Source organism: Cebidichthys violaceus, unplaced genomic scaffold (genome assembly GCF_023349555.1).
Source record: "Cebidichthys violaceus isolate CVI_PGR_0920_01 unplaced genomic scaffold, fCebVio1.0.p SCAF_16, whole genome shotgun sequence".
In the NCBI taxonomy this organism is placed as follows: Eukaryota; Metazoa; Chordata; class Actinopteri; order Perciformes; family Stichaeidae; genus Cebidichthys; species Cebidichthys violaceus.
The window spans coordinates 5,507,817-5,529,113 of record NW_027176329.1 but is presented as its reverse complement, the minus strand read 5'-3'; the positions used below and the strand labels follow the sequence as shown (position 1 = coordinate 5,529,113).

At 45.3% G+C, this 21,297-nt stretch overlaps 1 protein-coding gene across 20 annotated transcripts in view; it reads left to right on the top strand.

Moving 5' to 3' along the window:
• macf1a (microtubule actin crosslinking factor 1a) overlaps window positions 1–21,297 on the top strand; it is a 219,256-nt gene that overhangs the window by 171,183 nt on the left and 26,776 nt on the right. For 16 of the 20 annotated variants that reach the window (XM_068710875.1, XM_068710876.1, XM_068710878.1 and 13 more), the window contains 6 exons: window positions 15,896–16,057; window positions 16,144–16,314; window positions 18,209–18,379; window positions 19,286–19,441; window positions 19,985–20,311; window positions 20,946–21,030. In XM_068710875.1, the coding sequence (XP_068566976.1) occupies window positions 15,896–16,057; window positions 16,144–16,314; window positions 18,209–18,379; window positions 19,286–19,441; window positions 19,985–20,311; window positions 20,946–21,030 (1,072 nt within the window). The remainder of the gene's footprint in view (window positions 1–15,895; window positions 16,058–16,143; window positions 16,315–18,208; window positions 18,380–19,285; window positions 19,442–19,984; window positions 20,312–20,945; window positions 21,031–21,297) is intronic. The other 4 variants (XM_068710874.1, XM_068710873.1, XM_068710877.1 and 1 more) reach the window with 1 other exon arrangement.

Below are 21,297 nucleotides of genomic sequence, written 5' to 3'. Positions count from 1 at the left end.
TCTTTTCCATATTTAATTTTTAAACCGGTGGCATTCTTGCTGCTACCGACTCTCCTTCAGCCCGACAGAGGGATTGTGGCTCAACTCTGACAAAGGAAGAAATAAAGGAGTGAATAAAACCAGACTGGACTCACTTCCTTGTATGGAACAAATGCTTTGGGCGGAAAAAAACCCCAAACTCATTACTGATAAGCCTCTTTCTCTCCTGTCGGTTAGCAGTCCCGCCCCCTCTCTCCCTACCTCCATTCCTCCCTCTCTTTCTGCTTGCTTTTCTTTTTCTCTGACTCTGTATCATTTCACTCTCAGAGGACACTGTTTTTGTGCTCCAAAGTGGAGAGGGGCGGGGAGGCGGTCCAGCCCTGGAGAATTAAGAGTGGATTACAAAGATGTGATGAATGTAGCCATCTCACATCACTAGCCCCCCACCAAAAAAAAAAAATCTTGCAACATTGGCTGGTAGAGTAAGGGAGATACTGCCTGGAGGAAACCCTCATCTGGGTTATATTACAGCACATTAATTCATTTGAATTTCCTTTTTTATTTTTCCTCCTGTACTCATTTGGAAACAGTTTTACTAGCCGCTCGCTGCTCAGCGTGAGATAATCAGCTGATATTCAGCCTCTATTTCTTTGGTAATGAGCAAAATCCTCTGCTGCACAACTCTCTTTCTCTTTGGCTCCACGCCCCCCTCTTAGCACCCTGCCTCCCTCTCTATCGCTACTTAACTCCCCTCCTCCTCTGCCCCTCTCTCTCTCTCTCTCTCTCTCTCTCTCTCTCTCTCTCTCTCTCTCTGTCTCTCTCTCTCTCTGTCTCATGTGTTTTTTCTCTTTTTTTCCGGGAGAGAGGAAACCAGTGTGATTGGAGCACTTCCTGTGTTTTAATACCAGTGCAGGAAACAGAACAAACGGAGCTGAATTCAAACAAAAACAGAAAGAGAGCAGGGAAGGGTGGTAGGGAGAGAGAGAGAGAGTGAGCGAGTGAGTGCGAGAGAGAGACAGAAGGGACATGTGAGTGAGTGAAAGAGAGGAGGCGAGAGGGGGAGCAGTGAGAGCGAGAGTGAGAGGAAAAGAGAGATTTTTTTAGCAGCTGCAAACCATTTCAGCTGTGTAGTGGCCTGAGAACAGACTGGGAGTGAAAGAAAGAAAGAAAGAACGAGAGAGCAAAGCATTGGGAGCCCACACAGTCTCACAGAGAGAAGAGGAGCTGGGATTGCGTGGCACTTTGTTTCATTCTCACTACGGAGTCGGGAGCAGGAGAAAGGAAACGGCAAAGAAAGGAAAGGGAGCGTGTCCTGGGATTGTCTGCCGGGGAAAGAACGAAGCCTGGACTGGAGCTGGGAGGGCTGTCTGGGTCTTTGCCCTCTGGATACAGTCCCACGACTCACCGCTCTGCCCTGCATGCTTTGCCTGCCCAGCTGGTCCAGGAGCCCCCAGCCCCCCCTTTTCTATCTACCCCCAGATGCCCTCATTCATTCCAGCTTCACCCCCTCCAAGATCCTGCCTGCTTTTGATCTACTGTACCACCTCTCCCCTGGAGCTGTGGATGATCTGAGGACGAGAGAGAAAGAAAGCAAGATAAAAGAAAAGAATTGAAACACTGACAGGGATTTTCTTCGTGCAAAAGCGGAGTGCTTCTTCTCTTTGTTCCGGATTTGTCATTTTTCTAAAGACTAGTCTGTTGTGCGGATGATGGAGTTGATTTTGTTTCACTAATGATGATCGTAATGATGGTTACGAGATGTCTTGGGGGGAAAAAATAGCCTTTGCCCTGCAATCACAAAGCCCTGATTCTTTGTGATGGAAGCAGGGGACAGAAAAAGAAAAGAATGCTTGAACAGTCACAGGACCACAAAGTGGCAGTGACTTGGTAAAGGGATTTCTATTTTCATATTTTTCTCGAGTTGGGTTTTCTTGCCCCAAAAAGACATTTTCTGTATTTTGCATTGTCTTTCATGTACTGGATTTCATATCCTCATTCATTTTTCCTGCAAGGAATATTTTTTTTGACCAAGGAGGATAAAAGTGAAACAAATCCATGGAGTATTGCACTTTCTTGTTCATTGCACCCCACGCAGCCTTTCTTTTATATAACTGAGAGTGGGTTTTTCTCACCTTAAAAGGAGACTTTTACACTTCCCTCCCTGTCTCTCTCTGAGACTGTTGAAGTTGTCCAAGCCCTCTCTGCCTTTTCCTGTTGTGCCAAAGAGAGGAGACCAGAGAAGAGGAAGGAGGCAAGTGCTTAGTGAGAGTAAAAAAGGAAAAAGGGGTCAAGGAATGAACTGCCGTACATGAACATGGAGGAGAGAGCGGCACTCTGTGATTCTGACAGCAAAACAAAGGGGTGTTATCTGCACGGTCCTCGTCTCACCTTGGACTTTGTACTACTCAGAGAGGGAGATGTTGACCGTTTCTTTCCCTTCATCCCTCCAGCTCTCCCTCATTCCTAACCTGCCTTTCAAATAAACAGAGCTGGTGATTAATATGGTGCCGAGGGGGAGGGCTGTCTCTCCCACTCCCTCACTGATGCCGCACAGCATCTCAGAAAGACCAAGGAAATGCACAACTGTTGAGGTGACATAGGAAAGAACGCAACACTCACCAGTGGAATGAGACTGTGGATGATATCATTTTGAATAATTTCTTGGGATGTGAAACCTAAAGGATTGGTTAGATGCAGCCAGATGGACTGTGTGATTCTGTGGATTATTGGACTGTTGAGTTTTGAAGGTAAAGGAATTCATTTTCCACCAAGATCCCTTCTTTGTGAACTGTTTTTTGAATAACATTTCTGTAAGTGCAGTGCCGCACCTGCACCTCCAACAATAGGGTTTCTGTGGCAGCCCAGCAGAAGTGAAAAGGACAGAATGGGGAAACCTCTGAGCCGCCCAGACTGCCTGAGGCAGAACCCTCGCTGCCTTGGAAAAGGGGATGAGGATGAGGCATACATAGAGGATTGCTACGTCCCCCAGCGATCCATATATGATACAATGCGCATCAATGAACAGATTGACCAAGGGACCAAACTGTGTCAACCTTCCAGGAGCACTCTAGGCTCTGGTGGGGAGGTGAGAGGAGAGGGAAGCACTCTGTCCAGCAATGGCACCATTGGAGCTGATTTAGGTGGTGTTTTTGTCTCCAGGAACGCAGAGCATGCTGGTGGAGTGAAGAGGCTAGATGAGAGAGTCATCTTTGATGCCTTAAAGCTAACTGGTGATCCTCAGATAATGTCACCACCAGTTGGCATTTTGGGTTCAGGTTTGCCCATTGCCCCGTCCTCATCTGGCTCTGGCGGGGTAGCTGCAGTGGCCAAGAGGCGTCATCAAGGTGGCGATAAGAGGGACAATCCGAACCGTCGCTCTTGGAAAGCGTTTATGCCTCCAAGTTATCCAGAGTTTGCTGAGAGACTTGAGTTCTCGTCTGTCGAAGGGGCAGAAAAGCGTCTGTCCGTGGCAGGGATTCCTCTCTCTCCTCTACAGCCCATTACTTCTCACCTCGCCCCATCCACCCCTACCTCCTCCACTCCTTCCTTACCTCCTTACACACCCTCCCCTCTATCATCTGCTCCCCACACTCCGCTTGTCTCCTCTTCGCCGTCTTTGACACCCACAGTAAGCCCCGTGCCTCCTCTCCAGCAGCATCCTCTCAGCAGGCAGAAACAGGTTCATCCTGTGCTGCAGAAGCAACACAGACAGACTCATGTGGCGCCGTCGCCTTCCAAAGAACACTTAACCGCCTTTAGCCAGACTCAAGCACCCCAGGTCTCTGGAAATACACCACAGCACAGCCCCAGTATCTCCAGACAGGTAGTGAAAAGAAGGGAGGATCACAGACGCACTAGCAGCTCTTCTAAATCTGGATTTAGGCAGATCCCAGAGGAGCCCACTGAGTCAGTTAAGGCCTCAGATTCAGAGAGGGACTCTCCTCTTTTGGATCAGGACCAGGGGGACAATGCACCTCTCATCCCACCAAAACCAGTCTTCTGCCCTCCGACCAAGGCCCGCACCTGGCCCCGCGGTTTAACAACTGGGAAAAGAACCCAGGTCGGCCTGAGACACAACTTTCCCATACTCCCCCCTTTGCCTCCCTTATTGGGAGAGGATAGCAACACAGATGAAGAGTCACTGTATCTACTAGACCCCCCATCTCCATTTCTGAGGGATGAGGAGAGGTTGGTATATGGAGGTCTGCCCCTCTCCCCATGCATCAGTCAGGAGGGAGGTGATGAGGGGCTGCTCGGCTGGGGTGTCGAGTGCAGTGAGCTCGAGCGCACGGCCTCCGAGCTCAAATTTGAGGAGGACGAGCGCAGGATTCTTGAGGAGCTTGAAGACGAGGAGCAGGAAGAGTGCAGCTCAATATTTAAGGAGGAGGAGGAGGCATGGCAAAATGAAAGGGATAAAGCAGAGGAGGAGAGAGCTCAGAGAGAGGAAAGAGAGTGGGAGGCAGTTCTTAAATTAGAGAATAGGGAGATAATTGACCAGTCTTGGGATAGGGAAACACTGGAATCAGAGAGATGGGATTTAACAGGCTCTTCTGGACATTGGCCTTTATTGACTCCCCCCACAGGATTTGGAGGCCCCGGAGCCCCCAGTGCCTCACCTTGCCCCAGCTCAGGGGCTGAGTCAGATGACCTCTTCTTAGAGCTAGAGAGGCAATGTCAAGGGGATGAAGGAGAGGAGGGAGTGGAGATGAGTGTAGACCCTGAGCCTCTTGATCCCTACACACTTCCCTGTTTAGAGGAAGAGGAAGAGGGGAGAGAGGAAGAAGCAAAGACTTCCTGGGAAGATTTTGAAGGAACTCTTCCTCTTGATGGAGTTAACTCTATAGAGCCTGATAGCGTTGACCCAGACTCAGAGAATAGTACAAACGACTCTAATTTAAATCACTCTGAGTCTACAGAACAGATGACAAACTTTGACTTGGTGCGAGCACTAGACTGTGAAAAGGAACATGGTTTCATCGATGAAGAGTGTGATGTTGATTATATTACGGACAAAGCAGAGGTAGAGGAAGAAGAGATGAGTTACCAAACAGACTCTGCTCTTGGTCAACAACTGGAGTCAGACTCCAGTGGCGTCCACATGTCCCAACCAGACAGGACTGGCATCAGTGACATTACTCAGACAGACTGTGAACAAGTGAGACATGCAAGGACTGAAGCCGAACCAGATAGTGGGGCATCATCAGAGCGTGATGGCGAGGACTGTGTGGAGAGAACATCCTCTCCGTCTCGCAGCCTTCTCAACCCGTACTGTGAGGAGGTGGAGCAAGTGGAGGAGGAGACTGAGCAGGACGAGGGTGTACTGAAAGAGGAAGAGGAGTTAGGAACAGAGTGGGATGTGTATGACCAATCTGAGCCAAGTTTGGACAGTAGTGAAGGAGTTCTCGTGGATCACTCCCCTGAGCCTCCACTCACGGGTGAAAAAGAAATTGGCGATGAATGTACACAGGATGTTGACACTCAAACTTCCTGTGAAGTAGAGCCGGTCCCCTCAGAGATTCACAACCCTGTTGCTGCAAAGACTTGTGACACAGAAGGGACATGCTTTGCATCAGAGATTTTTGTTGTCCCCACAGATGTGGTCTCAGGACTGGACATGCCTGAGCAACAAGACCCAGATCTGGAAACTTCAACAGAAGTGACAGCTAGCACCCCAAAATTGGACTCTGTTCCTCTCGTACACCCTCAACATACAGACTCAGCGCCCCCTCCCTCTTTACCTCAGTCACCTTCTAAACCGGATTCTTGTGGTGCTGGTTTGAATACTAAAGACTCTGAGGCCTTTGTGATATCAGATAGTTTTGTTTACCTGGCTGTATCTGCGCCTCCCCAGTACCCCAATGACTGTCCCCCATCTCCACTTGAGGACTCGATTCCCCCGAGCCCTGTCCCCAAACCTCCCTGTTGCCCAGACCCAGAAGAGGAGGGAGCCTTCCTCTCCCCTGACAGCTTTGTTTACATGGCGGCCCCCGAACGGCCCCAGCCTGGCCCTTCAGATGGCTGCTCGGCCTGTGAGGATACTCAGGAGCTGGACTTGGACTCGTACTCCGAAGGGACCCACTCTGGGATGGACGGGGTGGAGTTTGTCCTTGGCTCCATGACGGGGGACAGTGACTGGGAGTCAGACGGTTCTGCTCTGGACTTTCCTCCTCTCGTGTCTACAGACCAGGTCTGGGACCAATTGGAGCCAGGCCTGCTACAGGCCCTATTTACACAGACGGAGACAAGCCAGGTGCAGACCTGTAGACCCCAGGAGGACGGGCCCCAGACGGGGGCCACAGCTTGTCACACAGACCCTGTCTTAGAGTCAAGAAGGAGCTCTAAAGCAGAGAATGATTCAACAACTATGTTTCCAAGTTCCGACAGTGACACAGAGGCAGAGGTATGCTCTCATTTACTAGTTTGTATAATAATTAATTTCCATGAAAGACTGTATACCGAGCCTCATTTTGGTGCTGTGAGTCTATGTATTCAGTCTGCCTTATCATTCATTGTGCTGTTGGTGCGAGATGACACAATTGAGGTAAACCTTGACCTGAATAGTGCAGTCATATTGTAACATGGGAAAATACATAAAAGAAAGACGTCTGGGAGGTGGTTTACTTACCATTTATATACAAGCACAAATCCAGAGTGATTTGGAACAGATATAGTACTAGCATGCAGTGCCAAGTAGAGAGAAAGTATTGAATTGAGCCACAGAGATGCTTGTTTATTGGTTTATTTAGCCCAAAATAGAGATGTGATTAGTGAAAGAGAAGTAAAACTCTGTTTTCAGCAATGAATGCATTAGACGTGGACATGTGGACACACAGGCCCAGAGCATGGAGAAAGAATTGGGTCGGGTATCTGAGCGTAGAGTGTAACAGATGTAGACATAGCATGGAAAATATATGTGGGAGGGTGAAGTTATGTAGACGCCATAATTAGCTAGTTGTGTTTCTGTAGTGGGGCTTTAAACGATTGCAATATGATGCTCAGAGGGGGGTTTTGCTACTTATGGGAAACTACCCTCAGGGTCACTCTGTGTGTGTGTGTGTGTGTGTGTGTGTGTGTGTGTGTGCATACAGTGTGTGTTTGGGTGGTGGGAGGGTCAGTGCTAATCTACAGTGCATGCACATGTTTGAGATCGATCACATGTTTATTTGTTTGAAGCGAAAAGAGCAGCGTGTGCCCGTGGGCCACATATGATGCTGATCGCAAGTGCACAGCATTTATCTGAAGGACACCCTATTGTTGTGTTTACACTGTGTGTGTATATAGACCACAGAAGAGTACATGGATTGTGTCCATACAAAGGCATGGGTGCTGGGTGTATCCCAGCTGTGCGTGTCCACACTTTAAAGTTAAAAGAATTTGTGAGAAAGGTCGCTGTTTGTATGCGGAGCGAGACTTGTGAACTCTCACTGTTTGGGTTTGTATATACACAGCGTTACTGCTCAGACACGGATCTGAAATGGATATCCTACGTATAAATGCTGCAAGAGTAGCATGTCGTGAAACTGACACAGAGGGCTGTCGGCGTGACTGTGTCAGACTCGTCCCTCCGCATTCATCTGCACTCCGCCTCCTTGTTTGTGTAGTAGTCACTCCTCTCTCCCGTCCACCTGTGTTTGACCGCATGTAAAGGTGTGTGTGTGTGTGTGTGTGTGTGTGTGTGTGTGTGTGTGTGTGTGTGTGTGTGTGTGTGTGTGTATGGAGATTGTATCTCAATGCGACGGTGTGTTTGACAGGCCGTCGTGCTTTTCTAGGAACTCTGCTTCGGCTCAGCGTTTGACCCAGATTTGCCTGATCAGAATCCTGTTTTTTTTCTTTTTGTTGTTGTTGCGCACAGACTCAGTTTTTGCAGTCCACCTTTTTTATCATGCTAGTTGAGAAAATGACCCCAGACTTTCAATTTGTTCAAAATGGTTCTTTTTTGTTGTTTCAAAAAAGAACCATTTTGAACAAATTGAAAGTCTGGGGTCATGGATATTATGTCCGATTTCCATGTGCATTTCACTACCAAAGTTTACCCCATTCCAAACCTGTTGGTAGAGGCTTAATGTCCGGCAGAGACATCTAATCATTTCCGTGCACATCATGAACAAGCAGTGACGATGCAAACCTCTGGTCCTCTTTGATTACATTACATGTTGCCTGCTCTGACCGGTCAGTCACAAACCAATTACTCTACCCTTTTTCTGTATGTGTGTTTGTGAGAATGTACGCGTGTTTGTTTGTTTGTTTGTTTGGGTGTGTAACTGATGTTTGCGTCTTAATGCGTTATCAGTGGTCTGTTTGCTGTGTGTGCAGTCACAGCATCTCTGGCTTCAGTATAATGTAATCAGATGTCCCGTCCGCTCAGATCTATCAGAGGAGAGTTATTGCTGCACAGAGTGCAGATGATCTGTAACGACGTCACGCTTGATTTTTAGGAGAAAAAAAGCTTTCAGAAGTCAGAAAGAGAAACATTTTGAAGGGAAACGGTGAAAAATGTGTGTCGGCCTGTATGCATCAAAACTATACTTACTACTTTTTTATTTCCAAGATCAGACAAAGAGGAAACTTTTAACACCCGAAAAGAGTAAACTTTTCTTTAATGAATTTTGAATTTTCGCTCTCCATTTTGTGACACTGAAAGGAGACACATCCACCTTGGTTTTGCGGTGAATTCTCATTTTGTTCAGCCGTGCTCCCTCTTCTCAATTGACACCCCCCCCCATGCTCGGATGGTGTTGTTGGCGAGATAAGGAGGTGAGAGGTAAATACTGAGGGGGAGCTGCCTCTGCCAACATGGCTACACACACAGCGCGTGAGGCTTTCTGGGGAATATAAACTTAGATATCTGATAAGCATGTGCCAGCACTTAACACTGGAACTCTGTGGCCTGTTGACGGTCCTGTCTTTCGCTCTCCGTTCTGTTTGTTGTCCATTGACCAGATCTGTCTGTCTGCCTCTTATTTAGTTTCCTTTTCTGCACTAATTATTTCTCCTTTTTAGCTCTGTTTTTTAGTTTTCTTTATCTCAATATTCTGCTCCCAAAGCAAAAAATACACCAGGCCGTTTTTCTGTGAAGTTGCTGACAGAAATTCATTGAAAAAGGGGACGTTGTGAAGACATGGAGAGGACAGATAGACGTGCTGAAAGACAAAGAGGCAGACACAAACAGAGCAGTGACAGGCAACATGGAGGTTGGATGGAGGAAGCCATTGTTTGTACGGGGGGGAGAAGAAGAAGCAGCAGCACCTTTTAGTGCCGCGTGAGGCTTTGGTACAACGATAAGAGAGCTACGCTGGCAGGCGCACGCAAGCAGAAGGTCTTTGGATTAATATGGAGCTCGTTTTAAGGCACAGTGTGCGTATGTGCACCCCGCAAACACACAGACAGACAGATGGACTAGCTCGGCATGCTGTTTGATGAAGTGGGGCGAGGGAAGGCACAGTACAGACAGACAGACTGTCCTCAATTGAAATCCATTACAGTTTCAACACAGTACATACAAAACGTATTTCTGCAATGCAGGTTTCTCAAAGTCGAGTAGAAATGAAAAAAGCTCTTTTCGATCACATTCCTTATATTGTGCACATCGCATGTTGTATCATCTTTTCTCTCTATAAAACAAAATATGACATGTACATATATAAACTAGTACCAACCAACTTTAACCAATCATATCATGACGTCCATCCATCAATCGGGGGGGGGGGGGGGGGTCTAGCCACAGTTCTCTGTAGCTCTGCATCATGCTACTTTCTAAGCCCGCCCACTTTTAGCGGTCCAATCCAAGGAGGATTTGATTTAAAACTGTGCACCGCTTAAATATTCCGTTTCACTGGAGAACACGTCTCAGAAGAGAAGCTACAGACGCTCTAAATTGCATGTCCACTTGGATGAACACAGAGCATAGTTTGTATGCAGTCCAAACGGATATGGACCTTTTCTGTTATGCATATTCATACTTCAGAAGTGTTTTCCTGGAAGTAGACTGCTTTTGCCAGTTGTGTATATTAGTTTTGAAATCAACTCATGGGGTAGTAAAAAAAAATGTACTGACTTTATCCCCCAGATATGATGTCAAGTCTCTGAGTAACATCTGGAAAAAAGGCAGGGGGAAAATAAAAAGTAATTGCAAAAAAGAGAAGAAATTTGCTCTGGATTAATGTCCATGGCCTCTGTGGTTGGAGAAATATGATATGGAATTTTATGTAATTACGGACATGGCAGATTGACTTGGGATTAAAATCACAGACGTCCTCCACACTTAATACAAATTACTAGGGGTCCCCAGGTCATACTAGTCCCGTGCAAATAGAGCTCAACTGTTTGAAATCTGCAGTTCCCAAATCATTTTTTAATACGAGACGGAATAGCAGGAGCGAACAGGGTGGAGGCATTGAAAGACAGATGTGGAAGCAGAGAGAGCGAGAGACTAAACGGGGGACCGAGAGAACCAGGTGGCTCCAGGTCCGCCGCTCGTACATTTATGTTTTGATTGATGTGATAATTCTGGTTCTGAGCAACCGCCTCCGGGATTAAACCTGCGAAAAAGATGGAGAGAAGGTGGGGGGGGGGGATGCGTTTGGGGAGACACAGAAAAGCATGAAAGCGAATGCGGGAACACATTGATCTCCCACTGGGATTGAATGCAGATTCATTTCAAATGTAAAAAAAAAGACAGATCTAATATTTGAAGCGTTTTCCACAATTTTACATATTTTTGTTTCGACATCATTCTCCTCCTCTCACTGCGAAATCAGCGAGACGACAACGCTCGTGTGTCACTCTCTCTTTGTCCGTCTCACAGGGAGCTGATTAGCAGCACAAAAATGCCCCAAAAATATGTGAAGAACAGAAAGAGTATGTATGAAGGGAAACAATGTGTGTGTTTGAACAATCGCATCCCTAAAAGAGAAAAGGAGGCGGGACATTAAAGAGGATAGTCAGGTTTGAATGCAGAGCACATTTGCATGAGATTTGTATCCGTTTGTTGATGTTGGAATAAATCCTTTTTTTCCCGTGTCTGGGACGGGTCAGTCTCTCCCCCCCCCCCCGTATCAACGTCAGTTTGGAAAACACATTCCCGCTTCCTTCCTCCCTCATTCCTTGTTCCATTAAAAGAGAAAGGAGGCAAGTGAAGGAGGATGAGGGGTTGAAAGACAGGAAGAGAGTGAGAGACGAGGCAGAGGCAGGACTAGAGGGTGAGGGAGGGAGGTGACGGGGTGTGAAGGAAAAGCAATGGTTCACACATGGTTCATAATTCTGTTTTTCCCCTCCGGTTTTGCGTTTATCGCTCATATATATGGAATGAGTTTTTAATAGAAGGCCGGTCCCGTCTTTCTGTTTCATTACCCCTTCTCTCCGGTCGAGTGCAGCTTCAGAGGCGACACTTTAAAGATGCACAGGTTGTTTGTTTTTTTATATGACCACCAGCTCTTTTCATGATCACATGGTTATGGAAATCAGTTGTGAAGGGAGAGCAAGATGAAAGGAGAGGACGCAGTTCAGAGAACTACTTTGAAGCTTTGATAACAAGTTGGAAAACTCAGGGTGCAACATCCTGCATGCTCCAAATCTCTGTGAGATACTACTTCTGGATTCATGCGCATATTTCCTTCTTTATTTTCTCTCATATTTCTGCAGCAGCAGCTTGTGTTTCCATGTGCTGTCTTTAGTAATTATCTTTTCTCAGAGACTTGTTTCCTCATCTGTCCGGGTTAAGAAACCGATTGTCCTTGAGGGACGGTTTGGCCGTGCGTCACCAACACCGCTATTCCTCTCCTCGGCGTTATTGGCTCGACAGATGACGGCTAAATATAGAGCATCCACACACATGTTCATGTACAGCAGACATACAGTCAGTCCACAGACTCGATACAGCATCGACTCCTAAAGTGAGTTTGAATTACACCTTTCATTTTGTATCAGTGAGAAAACCGAATGATTTGGTAATTTAGCGATTTCTGAAGCTTTAACCAGCATGTTTGGAATTCCTACTTCAACAATGACAACGATTTATACTATCAAAATAATTTAATTTATAGATTCATTTTTCTTGTCCATCGACTAATCAGTTAATTGTTGCAGCTCCACTTTAAAGTTAGATTTTACCCTCTTGTCCAACCTCTTTGATTTTTGTGTCAGTCACCTCATCTGTGTTTATTACGCCATTATAGGTCAAATAATACAATTTCAAATCAAATATCAGGAGCCGCGAGGAAGGGCATAATATTCAGATCCACAAATCACAGATAACCAGGCAAAAAAATCAGTCGTTAGATAAACATAAACATTTCTCTAATGCCCCCTCCCCCCCGCCCATCCAGCTTTCCAACAGCCTCTTGAACTGATGTCTATTTGACGAGACAATGCAAACAGTATTTAGTCAGATCCACTTACATCCCAGTGTTTCTTTTGGGTTTTTTTGTATCATCTGTCCACACTGAGCTGCGGCTAAAGTGAGAAAGCCAGTAGAGTCCAGATGGAGAGACTGAGGATGGGAGAAAGCTCTGGTGGGGGGGCAAAAAGAGGGAAGAGCAGAGGTAGAGAGAGACGAGTGTTGACATGATGAGAGGAAGAGGAGGAGGTGATGGGCAGAAGGTTGACAAGTTCGGCGCTGAGTTAGCTCAGTTAAGAGCGTGTGCGTTGCTGCGTGCTGGGCTGAGGTGGAGAAGAATGACAAGTATTTGGGACGTTTTCCAGAGCTCTGGTTTAGTGGAGTCAACTGCTCTGAGAGGGAGAGGGGGAGGGAGAGAGAGAGAGAGAGAGAGAGAGAGAGAGAGAGAGAGAGGCAGAGGGAGAGAAAACAAAGAGTAACAGAAGAAAAAGAGGGTACACACCGCCAAATCACGTTCATATACATCCATGTGTATGTTTAGATGATGAATGGATGTTTTTTTCCTTTTTTGTTCCCCTATCTCTGACACACACACACACACACACACACACACACACACACACACACACACACACACACCAGGATAAGGCATGGTAGGGTGGAGCAGGTCATGGCTGCAGTCATTGTTGTTCTGGCCGACAGACTTCCTGTTCCAAGCGGCTATGACGCCCATCACCACAACACAGCTGCGTCCAAACTGGACAGGAACACACACACACACACACACACACACACACACACACACACATCTCTTATTGACATTTAATCAGATTCCTGTAGAACACGTCTATTTTATATTTTATACGCACATGCACGGATTAGGAACTATATGCACACAAAGCCTTGGCATGGAGAACCTGTAGTTTGATGCCATATTTAAACCAGATGAGCAGAAAACCTGTAAACTCTTAGATTATGACCCACTGCAGCACCTCAGACACACGTTCCAGCAGAACTACCCACTCAGTATAATGTCTGTAAACAGTCATGAATCTCAAATCTAAGCTTTCGACAGCTTTTCAAAGCAGGGGGATGTGTTGTGAATTAAAGGCAAATTATAAACCTTTTATTTAGACTTGATTTGTCGTTTAGCTTTTTCATTTGAAATCATCAAAGTGGAAACTTTCACATTGTGTACTTCAATATAAACTCAGATATAGACTGAGATATCCACCTTTTTCTTTTACTGCTAATATTTAAGGCTAATATTGTTTAGACCACTGTTTTGCTCTTATTTGTTGTCAATGAACAATTAAGTTTAACTTGCTAAAATGTGTAGACAGTCTGATAGCAGTCTGATAGCTGGCTGGTTATTTGTTGTGGGAGTGATTTATGGAAGATGAAAGAAGGTAGCATCACAAAGTTTGTTTTTTTATTTTTGGTGAAATAGTGGAAGAAGCATTTCTTGTTCAGATGTTTTTCTTTCAGTTGTATTAGTTTCAGTAGTGGTTTGTTGCTATTTGACTGTTGTAGCTTCTTCCAGACCATAGTGGGGTTTCACTGAAACTCGAACCTACATTTTACCTCACTTTAACTGCACCCTCTTCAGTATTGTCACACCAGCTTTTTTCCCCCAGGCGTTGGATTTACCAAAATCTGGTGTGTGTGTGTGTGTGTGTGTGTGTGTGTGTGTGTGTGTGTGTGTGTGTGTGTGTGTGTGTGTGTGTGTGTGTGTTGTGCATGTGCACATCTGGTTGTGTGTGTGTGTGTCTTTGTGTGGCCATTGGGGTTTGGCTGCCAAAGCATTTTTAAACCACCAGGCCTAATTCTCCCTCTGTGGGCCTTTTCTGAATGTCAGGACTTCTTAAACGTTTTCATGACAGCGACCCCCCATCACCACCACCAACATTACAGCCTCGGGACTTCCATTTGTCTGGATTTTGTCCCAGAAACGGCCGAAACAAAAGGAATTTCATCGGCGGTGGTTTACAGTGTTGCCACTGGTCAGGAGCTGATGGAATACCGTGAAATAGTGAAAGTTATTTTGTTATAGAGCAGGGTGATTTACAGGAATTTAGCAGAATCCAATGGTCTGCCTCACATTGATTGCATTAGCTGTTGGTTTTGGGGTTGTTTTTCCCCTCAGTAAAACTGTTTACTCTTTTCAAAAAACAACATTAACAAATCAGGCAGGAACAAGATTTTATAGGTCAGGGATTCACTCCAAATTATGAAACGTGAAATTGAGAAGTCACACAGTTTTGTGTTGGAGCACAGTAATGTTTCCTTGTGTTGTTTTAGGGATGCAGCTAAAGATAACTTTCTTTATCGATCAATATCTTAATTGATCACTAAATCTTTTAGTCTTTAATTTAACAGAAATTGAAACTGCTGTTTTTTTCCCAAAACACAAATAACTGTATATATTCAATTCAAAATGGTAGGAATGACACATTCTTATAGTTTTGACACAATAACCATTGTCAAATAGTGTGTGAGATCAGCCATGGACAGACAGCGATGTACACACTCGCTCACACACACAACCGATCTCATTAACTCCTGGAAGACAAAATTATAACAATAATCAGTAACAATTTATTGTTTTGTTGATTATAAAAAATGTATATAGTCACTGGTGGAGTGGAGGGTATACGGGGTGTACACACTTACAGTATACCCATCTATCAGCCAAAAGGCCACTGGAATATATAGGCGAGTGTACCCACTTCCTCCTCGCTAGCCTACCATTATGGCTAATAGTGCACCCATCTCATCGACGAGCGCTACACAATACTGTGTGTATTTAGATGCAGTAGTGGCCCAGATTTGCTGTGACAGACTATTGGCTGTTGCTTCGTCTTTTTTTTTCGGTGCCCGGGAAGTCAAGTCTGGTTGTCTTTAGTGTCGGGTGGCTGCCTCTATTGTCATTGCAAGATGGCTCCAGCCCTCCGCTGTGACGTGCGTGTGCGAGTAATGCGTCCAGACAGGCGAGGTTGTGCGTGTATTTGCTATAAATGTGAGCGGCGGCCTGTGTGTGAATTTGGGTGTGTGATTAAGTGAAGGTTTTGCGCACCCATGCAAGTATGTTCGCGTATTCTACCGTGTGTGCGTGTGTGTGTGTGTGTGTGTGTGTGTGTGTGTGTGTGTGTGTGTGTGTGTGTGTTGTCGACTCAGCCTTTTCCAGTCAGCCCCTTACTCGCCTAACTCTCTAATCCCCATAATCCTCTTCTCCCCCTCCCGTTTTTGTTCCTCCTCCCTCCACCCTCATCTCTCCTCTTCCCTTCCTGTCTCCCGCTCCTCTCTTATCTCTGCACATCCCTCGGTCTGTCTCTCATCTCCTCTCATCCAGTCTCTTCTATCTATCTATCTATCTATCTATCTATCTATCTATCTATCTATCTATCTATATATATATATGCTTATAGGGGCATAATGTGATAAAGCTCATGTCCATTTGTTGTGACACAGATTGAATGTTCAGTATATTTTTGACTTCTGCTTTCAAATAAAACAGTTTAAACGTAGGCCTTCTTCTTGTGTGTTGAATAATTCAATGAATGGCGACCCTTCCTCTTCCAGGCCGTGGAGAGAGAGCAGGTGGACAGCATCCAGCCGAAGCTGCAGCACATCAACGCAGTGGGTCAGGGCCTGATCCAGAGCGCCGGCAAACACACCGACACCCAGGCTCTGGAGCACGACCTGGAGACCACCAACCTCCGATGGAACTCACTCAACAAGCGGGTACGTCTCCGTATAGACTCGGGCATAACAGTATGTCGCATCCGCTTCCTTTTCTCAACTCACAAACCCGCCTCCCCTGTCGTCAGGTGGCAGAGCGCATCGCCCAGCTGCAGGAGGCCCTGTTGCATTGCGGGAAATTCCAGGATGCTCTGGAGCCTCTGCTGAGCTGGCTGAGCGACACGGAGGAGCTGGTGGCCAATCAGAAGCCCCCGTCAGCCGAGTACCGCGTGGTCAAGGCCCAGATCCAAGAACAGAAGGTGTGAGAAGATCAAATAGAACCCGTGTTCTCATGGAATAACAAAAGTGATGAGACATCAGAAGTAGCATGAGTGTCTTTCTTTAGGTCCTCAAAAGTACATTTTAATGAGAAGGGTTTTACATTAAGTGTCTTTCAAGCGGTGATCATAAAGCACAGTTTTAAAGGGACAGTTCAAATTATTTAAATTAATTTCCATAGTCAGTTTATTATCTCCAGTGGATGGCCAATTTGGGGATAACAGGAAGGAGTACCAGCACGGGTACACGGGTAGATATACTATCTATCAGTTGAATCGCCATCTACTGTAGGTAATAGACTGTCTATGGATAAGTACCTCTTACAAGCCCACAAAAACACAATTCAGACTTTCCCTTTAATCTACTGTCACCCACATCCTCCTCTTGAAGTATCCGGCCAGCTTCTGTATGTGGAATTGGATTTTCACTTTCAATATTTGTGGATTCTTTTTATTAAATTTTTTACAGTATTGTTACAAACCATTCTTTTATTTATCAAACAGGTTGAAATGAGACATCATTGATATTCACATGTCCTCAGTGTCCTTCAACCACAAACAATAGACATTTGAATGACAAGCGCGCGCACACACACACACACACACACACACACACACACACAATGATCAGAGTCTGCCTGGCATCCAAACAGCCCCAGTCTGCCAGTCAGACTGGCATACAAACAGACACACATGCATGGTGGATGTGTGTTGTTTTCAGAGACACACTCTGTCTCACACACCTTTTCCCCTGTTTACCAAACATACACTTCCTGTGTTTGTGCACACGAGTGGTGCTGCAGTCTCGACCGGCGATCAATCACACGTGTTTACATCCGTGACGGAGAGCGGTGTCACGGCCCGGCTGAGAAAGAGAGCAGGCTCTGCAGAGAGGTGCATTCCAGGGGCGGAACCGAGCTGCTGGTTCAAAGTAGACAAGAGAGGCCGCTATCAGTGCAGGAAGGCAGCACGTTCACGGATGTTGTTTTCTGATCCTAGAACAATTGGATGGCTAGTTAAGTGAAGAAAAGTTTGTTCTGTACCTACCTTTTTAAAAAAGCAGCATTTACCCGTATTAAATGTTTAATAACTCATAAATATATATCAAGTAATATGTGCCATTTGTTGACACATTGACAACAGTTTGTTTGATGCTTTCTTCCAAAACAAAAAGATGGTTGGTAATGTTTCTAAAAGTCTAGATTATATGATATCTTCTGTTGTAGGAAAAATGTAAATTCTCTCACGCAACTTACATATTTAATGCCTCAAACGTGTGCGGTAACACTTTATCCGTGCATGCACATTTTCTGATTTGTATTGGTCACTTCTTCTTGAACACATGGAGGCATTAGCTTTTTAAGTTTGGATTGACTGTGGGGACAAAGACTATTTCTATCAAATGTAATTGTGCAGGCAGTGTACACTCACTGCAGACCGCTGCCCTATGAGGAGCTCAATCAATATATCAATGCATCTTAAATGATCATAATGAAGAAACAAACGTTGAACCTGTACAACCTTGAAACAAGAGTTTGGTTGTTACATTAGTAAAGCCAGCATCCAGCAGCGAAAGTGAACTAGAGTCAGTGAGCCGTGGGCCGTAAAGCCCCACTGTGGACGACACGCTTCAGTCTGCAGAGCCCTGAAGCCCCGCCCCTAAACAAAACATGTATTTATATATTTTTTTTATTTAAACTTTCTTAATATTGAAGGTGTCAAGTGTCCAACTTCGGCAGTGCACATCCTTGGGTCCCCAGCAAAACACCCGCCGAGTGTGAAGTAGATCGGATGGACTCGAGATATGAGAAGGACAGACAGACAGAGATCCCTCGCTTTAGGATTCGATAACATGCATGCTTTTCTCTTCCTCCAGCTGCTCCAGAGATTGCTAGATGACCGCCGGCCAACGGTGGAGATGATCCGCGCTGAGGGAGAGAGGATCGCAGCCACGGCGGACACTCAGGACAGAGAGAAGATTCGGACCCAGCTCCAGAGTCTGGCAGAGAGATGGACCGACCTGCTGGACAAGGCCGGTGGCAGGCAAGTCTCCTCTACAGTACAGAGGGGGGGGGGGGGCTCTAGGGTGGGGAGGATCTGGGTACAAGCCGACGTCCCTGTGGAGCGAGAAAGTAAAAGAAGCAATCAATACTAAGGTCTCATATTGCTCTGTTATGGTCGCCACTTTCTTTGGATTCTAGTTCCGTGTCTCGCTGATCAGTTCTGTCCAATACAGCTAATATCCCAGAAAGGAAAAGGTTACAGACTTGTGTTGCAGTAAATATGTGGTTTGGTAAAATATTTGGTGCCGGTTCGTTCCTGTTTTCTTGTTTCATCTGCGTGTGGCTCCGTGGACCACCACTGTACTAATGAACAGTATCATTACTTTTGGTCCCTGTGGCCCGCGAGTAATTTCAGCAGCTCTTCTGTTCGCTGGAGAAAGAAATGATTCCTTTGAGGGGAAAATGAGTACACACTCGTAAAGCACAGTGAAGAGGTTTGATATCTCCGATGAGCTCATGTAAAGTAGTCATAATATATTCATAAAACATTCATGCCGTACAACTTTCTGTAAGGCACGGTGTCTCTGTAATTCATCACGCAGTCTAGTATGCACACTAACAACGTAAATATTTTAAGTCTATATTCACACACTGCTTTCTTTAGAAGCCCGCTGTGATGCTTCAGTTTACACGCACAAAAAGACGGATGTGTATTCTCACCTATTGGCAAAAGCTCCCTCTTTTTCTGTCTCAAACACACAACAATAATCCATTTTATCTGTTCATGAAATTCTTTGAAATGTAATAATATATCAAAAAAACGCCATTTAATTAAAAAAAAAGACGACAGCTGTTATGACGTGAAATCAGGTCCAAGTCGAGCAAAAACAATCTGTGAAAGCAATAAAATACCAATAAAATCTCCTCCCTCCCTCCCGTGCTTCAGGCAGAGGCAGTTGGAGGAGCTGCAGGTTCTGGCTCTTCAGTTCCACGAAGCCCTGGAGCCACTGGGAGAATGGCTCAGTGCCACCGAGAGACGCCTGAGCTCCGCCGAGCCCATGGGAACCCAGACGGCCAAGATCACCCAGCAGATCACCAAGCACAAGGTACCGTTTGGGGGTCCCTCGTTGTTACAGAGGAGTTTGACTTTTTATGTGCGTCAGTGAGCAGGAGACTGGATCCCCTGCCTTTTCTCGGACAGTGTCATCGAAATAAAAAAAGTTTAAAAATGTAAATTTAAAAAATCAAACCCCTCAACCTATGAAAAGGTAGGTTGAAGATGCCCTTAGGAGCAGTATGTAGGATTTAATGGCATCTCGACGTTGGCCTTCAGGTAACGTAAAAACATGAAAGGCTCTTTCTAGAGTCAGTGTTTGGTGGACTCTGTGAGGTGGACCCGCTCCATGTGTAGATATGAAGGGCTCATTCTAAGTTGAGTTTTTAGTTCTCATTTCAGTGGTTTACTTTCTTTTTAAGTTATTCTACTCATTTGTTCATTCATTGATGTTTATGATTTCCTATGATTTGTCATTTGCATGCTCATATGAGTTTTTATCCATCTTTTTTTTCTGTTTTGTTGTTCTTTTCTCACTTCCTTTCACCTTCCCCTCAAACACACACACACACACACACACACACACACCTCCCAGGCGGTCCAAGAGGACGTGTCCTCGCGCCAAGCTGAGGTCGACTGCCTCGAGTCGCTCAGCCAATCGCTGACGCCGCTCAGCTGCGCAGCCGACCGCGATTGGCTGAGCGAGCGAGTGGGGGTGCTCAGGTCGGGCCACTCGGAGCTCACCGATTGGTGCTCCCGGCGGGCGGGCATGCTGGAGCAGGCGCTGGCTAACGCCCAGCTGTTTGGGGAGGAGGAGGTAGAGGTGCTGAACTGGCTGGCGGAGGTGGCTCAGAGGCTGGGTCAGGTCTCCGTCCACAGCTACCAGCATCAGCTGCTGGCCGAGCAGCACAAACACGCTCTGGTACGACTTCATCAACACACTCGATGCTACTTCAGTTATTCCCCCCACAACATGGGAACAGCAGTTAGTACATTTATTAGGCAAAGGGCTTCAGTATACATGTAGAATTGTAATAATATATATTTTTACCACTAAGTTTTTAATTGGACACTTTGAATCATTGATTCATCTTTATTTTGGGAACAAATTTATTAGGGAAAAGGCTTCAGTATATGTGTAGAATTGTAATATGTTTTTATATAAATATAAGAATATCATTTTAAATATATATCACTTAGTTTAATCACTTACAATTTCATATTTTTATATTTTTAATCAAGTAAATGCTTTTTTATATACAGAGATACATCACTAAATTATTAAGTTATGACCATATATATGTATATATATATATATATATATATATATATATATACTTTTTTTTCACTCCCATCATTTCCTGAAGTACCTTTTGTTATGTTATTGTTTGCTTCACTAGTACAAAGAACACAAACACTGGTGTTCCTTCATCACTTTCTCTTTTTGAACAGTTAAGTAAAGGATGCACACTGTACTTATGATTTTGTTCTTTGAACCGATGAGAAAGATATCTTGCGTGTGCTCGAGGTTAACATCACGCTCTCTCTCCCCTCAGTCTCTAAATGAGGAGATTGTGAGCAGGAAGAAGACAGTGGACCAGGCCATCAAGAACGGACAAGCCTTACTAAAACAGACCACAGGTAACCTCAGACTCCTAATCTTCTTCTTTTTGCTAACCTGACTTTCTCTCTGTAAATCCTAAATTTGATCTGGAAAGGTGCATCATGTTTCATATATTAGCATCCAGATTGCTAAAGCAGATATTCTATATTCTCTGAATTTAAGGAATCATACTAGAGAGAAACTGAAACACTGTTTTCCTGTAGTTGTTGTAGATCCACATCCAAACGACACATTTTGACATCAGCGGCGAACCAAACTGTGGCATCTGGTTTCCTCATCAGATT